Source organism: Gekko japonicus, unplaced genomic scaffold (assembly GCF_001447785.1).
Source record: "Gekko japonicus isolate JY-2015 unplaced genomic scaffold, Gekko_japonicus_V1.1 scaffold2908, whole genome shotgun sequence".
NCBI classification, from domain to species: domain Eukaryota; kingdom Metazoa; phylum Chordata; class Lepidosauria; order Squamata; family Gekkonidae; genus Gekko; species Gekko japonicus.
Genome location: NW_015165329.1, coordinates 115,842 through 124,608, shown reverse-complemented (window position 1 = coordinate 124,608; position 8,767 = coordinate 115,842). Strand labels below are relative to the sequence as shown.

The following is an 8,767-nucleotide window of genomic DNA, read 5'->3' as shown; positions in this document are numbered from 1 at the left end:
GTATATAAATTCGACATGAGCTTACCCTCAGTAGGGGGGGGGAGTACGGTTGCCAGCGGCCCGGAGGAAAACAACAGCCCATTTAATGGAGATGTCACGGTATCTCATTTGTTGGGCGAAGGTATTTATCCACCAGCCATGAGAAACTTCAGGTGCCCGCATGCACATCTGTGTGTGTTACGGGACACCAAGCCTCTTTTTTCTCTCCTCCCTCCAACAGCCTGGGGGGGGGGAATTCTCCTGTCTCTTTTAAAGAATCATATTTACATACATAAGGACAATTATTTTCAGTTTCATAAAATTGTAATCTATTGCCTGGTAATGGTAGGATATCAATAAATATACACCTAGAAGAAGAAGAGATTGGATTTATATCCCGCCCTTCACTACCCAAGAGAGTCTTAGAGCAGCTTACAAACTCCTTTCCCTTCCCCTCCCCACCACAGACACCCTGTGAGGTAGGTGGGGCTGAGAGGGCTCTGACGGAAATGGCTCTTTTTCAAGGACAGCTCTTGTCAGAACTGTGGCTTTCCCAAGGTCATCCAGCAGGTGCAAGTGGAGGAGTGGGGAATCAAATCCGGTTCTCCCAGATTAGAGTCAGCGCACTTAACCACTACACCAAACAAGGAATGGTGGGAGGACAATCCCACCACCACCATCCAAATCTCCCCTTTCAGGATGGTCAAAACTCTTCAGAAATTAAATTATTTCTCCTACTTTCCCCCTTTAGCCAGAAGAATATAAGAGAAGCCATGTCGGGTCAGGCCAATGGCCCATCCAGTCCAACACTCTGTCACACAGTGGCTAAAACCCAGGTGTCCTCAGGAGGTCCACCAGCGAGGCCAGAACTCCAGAAGCCCTCCCACTCTTGCCCCCCAAGCACCACAAATGCAGAGCATCATTGCCCCAGACGTAGTGTTCCCTCTATACCTTGTGGCTAATAGCCACTGATGGACCTCTGCTCCAACTCTGAGCTGCTCCATTCTTTGGCTTCTGGAACACGTTCAGTAGACATCTGGCCAATTTTAATGGTTTCTCCCTTTCCCCCCCCTATTAGTTATTTTACTGCATATTCCAGGCAAGCCCAATCTTGTCAGATCTTGGAAGTTAAGCAGGATTGGCCCTGGTTGGTATTTAGAGGGAGACCACCAAAGAAGTCCAAGGTCACTACCTTTTCTACCTTTTAACATCTGTATAGCGGCCAGCCGCTTTGCTTTTGATCATGGGTTTCAAACATGTAGCCCGGGGGTCAGATCAGGCCCCCGGAGGGCTTCTATCAGGCCCGCAGTGGAACTGGCTGTCTTCTGCTTCTTCTTCCAGTTCTGCTGCTGCTGCGTCATCGTAGGTTCGCAGTTTACAGATACACACCTGAACAGCAGACTCAAGATTGCAAAGCACAGAAATTTTGATGCAATAATTCAGAGAAAGAGGTGTCAGTTATCAGACACGGTTAAGTAAACAAAATATTGCAAGAGTGCTAATGTTTTAAGCATGTTTTTATTTTAAGTTAAAAAAACCCACCTTTGTGTTTGTGTCCTTTATAAAGTTTATATCTCCACTACCTGGCATTACCTTTTATGACACACACGGCCCGGCCCAACAAGGTCTCGTTTATGTCATATCCGGTCCTCATAACAAATGAGTTCGACACCCCTGCTTTAGATAGAGTGACCTGCATCTTGTTTTACCGGTCTGCCAGAGTTGAAAGTGGCCCACACCATTCAGTGTTCGGCGTTCTTATCGCTTCTGCTCCACACAACAATGAAACACACCTACCTCTTGCACTGCAAGACCTTCTGGCCTCAGTTTGTGATAAAATCTTATCTCCCCACCCTCACCCATTTTTTTTTCCTGTTTGCACTCATGTTATATGTGTTTTTGCCAATGAAAGTAACGCCTCGTCCATATCTTCCTAAGCAGTTACACCCTTCTCGGTCCATTAAAGTCAGCAGGCTTTGAATGATGTCACTGCTTTGGTTGGCACCGCAGATATCTTTGGGGACTATTTTGGCTCAGGAAAACAAAGATATATGGTTGCCGGCTCTGGGTTGAAAAATACCTGGAGATTTTGGGGAGGGGGTGGAGCCTGGGGAGAAAAGGGACCTCATGCCATAGATCCACCCTCCAAAGCAGCCATTTTTTTCAGGGGAACTGATCTAACTTGTCTGGAGATGGAATTCACTGCCCCAGGAGGTGGCGGCGGCTACAAGCATGGACGGCTTCAGGTGGGAATTAGATAAGCATATGGAGCAGAGGTCCATCAATGGCTCTTAGCCACAAGGTATAGATAGGAACTCTCAGACTGGGGCAGGTGATGCTTTGTATTCTTGGTGCTTGGGGGGGCAACAGTGGGAGGCCTTCTAATGTCCTGGCCCCACTGGTGGACCTCCTGATGGCCCCTGGTATTTTTGGCCACTGTGTGACAGAGTGTTGGACTAGATGGGCCATTGGCCTGATCCAACATTGGCTTCTCTTATGTTCTTATATGAAGCAGAAGTCCATCAGTGGCTATTATGGATTGGGACTCTGGAGCAGGTGATGCTCTGTATTTTTGGTGCTGGGGGGGTCAATAGTGGGAGTGCTCCTAGTGTCCTGACCCCACTGCTGGACCTCCTGATGGCTCCTGGTATTTTTGGCCACTGTGTGACAGTGTTGGACTGGAGGGACCACTGGCCTGATCCAAAATTGGCTTCTCTCATGTTTTTATGAGATCAGTTGTAACTCTGAGAGACCGCCCGGCTCCACCTGGATGTTGGCCACCCTGATTGAATTTATTATTTTAGCAATTAAAAAACATTACTAAATGGTTATACTGCACCACAAACCCACCCCAAATACAGAGGGAAAGAACGCAAACTCCACTTCCGGTTTTATAATACTGACGTTTAACCTGAGTTTTCAACATTCACATTTCATAGAATCATAGAGCTCGAAGGGACCTCCGGGGTCATCTAACCCAACCGCCTGCACAATGCAGGAGATTCACAAATACCTCCCCCCCCACACACACACTCCCAGTGACTGCTGTTCCACACCCAGAAGATGACAAAAAAACCACCCAGGATCTCCAGCCAAACTGGCCTGGAGAAAAATGGCTTCCTGACCCCAAAGTGGCGATCAGTATTTCCCTGGGTGTGTAAGAAAGGGCCATGAGAACTAAGCACTGATGCAGCCCATCCTGCCTTCCCCTCTCATGATCTGCCTAAGTTCACAGAATCAGCATTACTGCCAGATGGCCATTGAGCCTCTGTCTGAAAACCTCCAAAGAAGGAGAGCCCACCACCTCCCAAGGAAGCCTGTTCCACTGGGGAGCCGCTTTTACTGTCAGGAAGTTCTTCCTAATGTTTAGCTGAAAACTCTTCTGATTTAATTTCAACTCGTTTGATTTGATAATCAAAACCTGACAAGACAATTCCCTGTCGTTTCCCGCACATTATGGAGTACAGCCCACCCTGTGCCGGATGTAACACTTGAGCTGTGGGTTCTTCTCAGGGGTCAATTCCTGCAGGAGCGCACAGGAGCGGAGCTCCAGCAGTAAAGAGCCCAGGGGTGGGCACATGCAACAAGCCCCGCCCCCTGCTCCCAGCAGCCCTCAGTCAGAGCAAGAGGCAGCCAGGTAAGCTGCAGAGCCCCCCCCACCCGGCCCAAAACAGTCCAGTGGCACCTTTAAGACCAAGTTTTATTCAGGTACAAGCTCTCCCTCCTCTGTGAGGGCAGATCTGCACGTTCCCCCCCCCCAATAGCTAGCAATCCAAAACAGTCCAGTGGAGCCTGAGTGGTGGGTGTTGCCTTCTGATATACTTCCAGTGATGTCAGGGGGTGTGGCATATGCAAATAAGTTGTGCTAATGAGTTATGCTAATGAGCTCCTGCACCTCTTTTTCTACGGAATGACCCCTGGTTCTTCTCATTTCCCGCATTTACGGCACAGGGTGGGGGACCCCAGACCCAACCAGTGTACTCCATAATGTGTGAAGAGGCAGTGTAAAGAACACTGAGATTTACTCAGTTCTTTTGCAAGCCTGCTAAATACCAGTTGCTGCTGCTTGTCGGGTACTGTATTTGGTTATGAATTTGGCCTGTTTGTCATGATTTCATGGTTGCTGACTTGGCCTCTGCTGCCATGGCTACCAAATATGGATGGGTCTCGTCATATCCCCCTTATCTATTAATATTCACTGAGTGAATACTGGTGGGCAATGTTCCCTCTAAGCTGTGGAGTCCTGTGAGCAAAAATTCTCCTTTGTGAGCTACTGGCATTAAAGCTGTGAGCGAACGATTTGGCTACTGCATAAATTCATTTGCTCTGGAGCCGTCCTTCCTGAGCGAAGACAAAAATGTGTGAGCCGGAGGCTAAAAAACCGTGAGCTAGCTCACACTAACTCAGCTTAGAGGGAACATTGCGTGGTGGGATTTCCCACTTGGGAAATCTCTCCCCACAGATGTGGTTTTTGCTGCCGCTTCACATCTTTGATTTATGAAAACCCAGCAGGTGGATAAGCAGAAGGGTCGATTTCCTGGCAAAATACGTAAATGGGGTGATAAATACAAGGATCAAAGGTCGACTTGACTTACCGAAGTAGCGAGGTACTGATTGGTTGCATGCACTTCCTTCTTTGCTCCCACCAGATCTTTGGGGCGTTATCAACAATGCAGGGATATTGGGGTTCCCCGCTGATGCTGAATTGCTTCCCATGAATAACTACAAGCAATGCATGGAGGTGAATTTCTTTGGTCCCGTTGAAGTATCGAAAACATTCATACCATTACTCCGGAAAGCCAAAGGAAGGATTATTAATATATCGAGCATGGCAGGTGAGTCAACGAGAGGTGTTCCTGCGATTCTTGAACATACAGATAAGGGTTGTAGGTTATGTGTTTTCTGTGGACCTCATCCATTTCTTCTCGTTTACGTTTTATGGCCCTGCTCTTTTGACTAGAGAGAGAGAGGAATCCCATTTCTGCCATGTGCAAGTCGAACCAGTGGGTATTTTCTCACCATTTCCTGTTTCACAGTAATTCCTCCCCTTTCAGTTGACACAGCTTTTACTGTTATTTTCCTACGTCAGTGGCGTATAAGTGGTCCATAACATGTAAACAGCGTGCAGTAGATTGAAGTGAAGGGAAAGTGGCAAAAAAGGAACATATACACAGGAACCCACATGACATTGCCTTATTCTGAACCAGACCCCTCGGGCCATCAAGATCAGTATTATCTATTCAGACTGGCAGTGGCTCTGCAGGGTCTCAGGCTGATGTGTTTCACATCACCTGCTACCGGATCCTTTTCCCTGGAGATGCTGGGGATCGAACCTGGGACCTTCTGCATGCTGAGCAGATGCTCTGCCACTGGGCCACAGGCCCTGTCGATGTCCCTCCAGGGTCTCAGGCAGATGTCTTGCACATCACCTACTGCCTGGCCCTTTTAACTGGAGATGCTCAGGACTGACCCTGGGACCTTCTGCATGCCAAGCAGATGCTCTTCCGGTGTGCTATCGCCTCTCCCAACATACAGATCAGAGAAACCTGGGGGGGAGAATTCCCCCCCGAAAACATAGAGAATAACACAACACCACAACAAAGGATCGGCTACATTCTAGTCCATTAGCACCAGTAGTCTTCTTCTAGTCCAGTAGCACCTTAGCCACCAACAAGATGTTGGGGATATAAGGTTTTGAGTGGCAAAGCTCCCTTCATTAGATTGAAGTCAGAATGGAGGTCTCTAAGTCCTTCTGTTCCGGTCAGAAGTTGGGAAGTGTGTTGCAAAGAGGGAGCTTGAGATGCAGAAGGGCAGCAGACAGCGCATTCAGCTGAGAAGAAATGCTTAGGAGCAGATGCCCACTTTGTGGCACAGGTTATAAGCTGAGGGCCTTGGGCTTACCTATTTCTATTTGGGTTGGGCTCTCAAGTTGTGTAGCGCTCCGGACAAGATGCCTTCCAGTCTTGTGGTAAGATGCACCATCATCTGCTGTCCCCATGCATATGTTTGCAGCTTACCTACTCAGGTTTGGTGACAGCGTGGCTCAAAGGTGTAGTCATTCTGGTAACTTAGAGACATATCTTTATAGGAACATAGAGGATGGAAGTTCACAGAGAGGACCCCCGCTGGCTAGGAGGGAGGGGGAATCCAAAAACAACATCCGTGATGAAAATAACGAAAAGTCAATAAAGATATGTTTGCAAAAGATTTTACTGTAGTAATTTTGTAGAAAATTCTATTATCGCTCACACGCAACGAATGCTGTGCAATGTAAACAATTCGTTTCACAATAACTGCTTTATCTGAGTGTGTAGCAATCACAATTCTTATCAATTTCTACTTATCAACTCTTGAAGGAAACATTCCATGTTGACTCTCTAATAACAGAACTCAGGGTCCCTTGGGTTCTGTTATTAGAGAGTCAACATGGAATGTTGAAGGCCTTGTGAAGACCTTGTGAAGAGTCAACATGTGTCTCTAAGCAAGAAATCACACAATCGTAGAATCATAGAGTCAGAAGGGGCCATTCAGGCCATCTGTTCCAACTCTCTGCTTAATGCAGGATCGAACTGGAGGTTGTCTTTGCAGTATGTGCTGTGAGAAAGCCATGCTCTGCGGCTTCACTCGGGTGCCCTTCCCATCAATTTCCATCTAAGCTGGTTGAGATTTTACATAATTCTCATTCTTTCCATTTCTGAGAAATAGTATCCTCTAATAATAACTATTCAGAGCCTTATTCAGATTTTCAGGTAAGGGTCTCCACCCATTAAAGAAAATCCTTTAATGAGTTATAGTCTGGAAATTCCATTAAAGAAATTATAAAGCTATTCCAAATTATCTTAAAATCATCTTTTTTTCTCCCCTGAATTAATCTAATCGAATTTGTTAATTTTTCAAGAGCCGCTGCATTCCTTAATTCAATGTGCCACCTATCCAAGGAAATCCCTTTAGCATTCTTTCAACATTGAGCAATAAGCGTCCTAGCCGCTACTAAAAGAAAGTTGATAAGTGGGGGGTTTGTTGTTGTTTACACTGGGAATTGTCATTGATAAATAAGTATGAGTTCATGGTTCAGTTTTCAGTTCAGCCATGAACCACAAACCAAACTGCAAAAATGTGTTCTGTGCCCATTCCTACCCCCGCCAACCAGACATGGGAGACCATTCTCGAGAGTTCTACGATGTTGTATGGCCTTTGGGATAATTTCTTGTTTCCTGGTAGAAGGAAACATCAACTGGTGGGCCCTCTACTGAATCACAGGTCTTGGCTGGTGCACTGCCCTACTGTTGGTTGACATTGCCCCTGACAGTGTTTCCCCTCTGAACTGAAATACTATGTTATCATACCTGGTTCATTACTTATATAAAAGATGATGGCCCAGGCTACCCTGATCTCATCAGATCCTGTAATCTAAGCAGGGTCAGCCCTGATTAGTACTTGGATGGGAGACAGCCAAGGAAGTCCAGGGTTGTTATGTATAAGCAGGTAATGGCAGCCCACCGCTGTACCTCTTTTGCCTTGCAAAACCTACAGGGTCACCATGAGTGAACTACAACTTGGAGGCACTTTACACACACAGTTATGTAAAAATAGTTTGGATATAAAGGTAAAGGTTCCCTTGCTCGAAAGCCAGTCGAGTCCGACTCTAGGGTTGCGGTGCTCATCTCCATTTCAAAGCCGAAGAGCCAGCGCTGTCCGAAGATGTTTCCGTGGTCATGTGGCTGGCATGACTAAACACCAAGGCGCACGGAACGCTGTTCCCTTCCCACCGAAGTGGTACCTATTTGTCTACTTGCAATTTCTTGCTTTTGAACTGCTAGGTTGGCAGGAGCTGGAACTATAGACGGGAGCTCACTCCATCTTGCGGCACCCGGGTCTCAAACTGCTGAACTACTGACCTTCCACAGCCTGCAGTTGAGCGTCTTAACCACTTGAGCCACCGCAGCTCCCAAACTTGTTAAAAATTGGTTATTTTGCAATTTAACTTTCCGTTGACTTCAGTAAAGAGCAACTGGTGTCCTCGGGGACTGGGTCCAGTGTTCCCTCTAAGCTGAGTTAGTGTGAGCCAGATCACAGTTTTTTAGCCTCTGGCTCACGCATTTTTGTCTCGGCTCACGAAGGAGGGCTCCAGAGCAAACTAATTCATGCAGTAGCCAAATTGACTCACTCACAGCTTTAATGCCAGTCGCTCACAAAGTAGAATTTCTGCTCACAAGACTCCGCAGCTTAGAGGGAACATTGACTGGGTCCCTTAAAAACTAGCCCTGTGTCAACTGAGTCTTAGTTCACATCCATAGCATGGCCATGCTAGCAGTGTTCCCTCTAAGCTGAGTCAGTGTGGTTTCTTAGCCTCCAGCTCACACGTTTTTGTCTCAGCTCAGGAAGGATGGCTCCAGAGCGAATTAATTTATGCAGTAGCCAAATCGCTCACTCGCAACTTCAATGCCAGTAGCTCACAAAGTAGAATTTTTACGCACAAGTCTCCACAGCTTAGAGGGAGCATTGGCTATGAGATGCCTAATGTGCTGTTTTCTGCATACATCTTTAGTGTCCCCATAAAGACATTTGTTATAATGGAAACATGAGTTGGTTGGAGCTGCCACGATTAACATAAGAACATAAGAACATAAGAGATGCCAATGTTGGATCAGGCCAAAGGCCCATCCAGTCCAACACTCTGTATCACACAGTGGCCAGAAATACCAGGTGCCATCAGGAGGTCCACCAGTGGGGCCAGGACATTAGAAGCCCTCCCACTGTTGACACCCCCCCCCCAAGCACAAAGACG

General features: G+C 46.9%; 1 protein-coding gene across 1 annotated transcript in view; it reads left to right on the top strand.

Moving 5' to 3' along the window:
• Positions 1–8,767, top strand: part of HSD17B2 (hydroxysteroid (17-beta) dehydrogenase 2) — a 39,089-nt gene that overhangs the window by 17,742 nt on the left and 12,580 nt on the right. Inside the window, exon 3 of the mRNA XM_015410538.1 lies at positions 4,629–4,814. Within this exon, the coding sequence (XP_015266024.1) occupies positions 4,629–4,814 (186 nt within the window). The remainder of the gene's footprint in view (positions 1–4,628; positions 4,815–8,767) is intronic.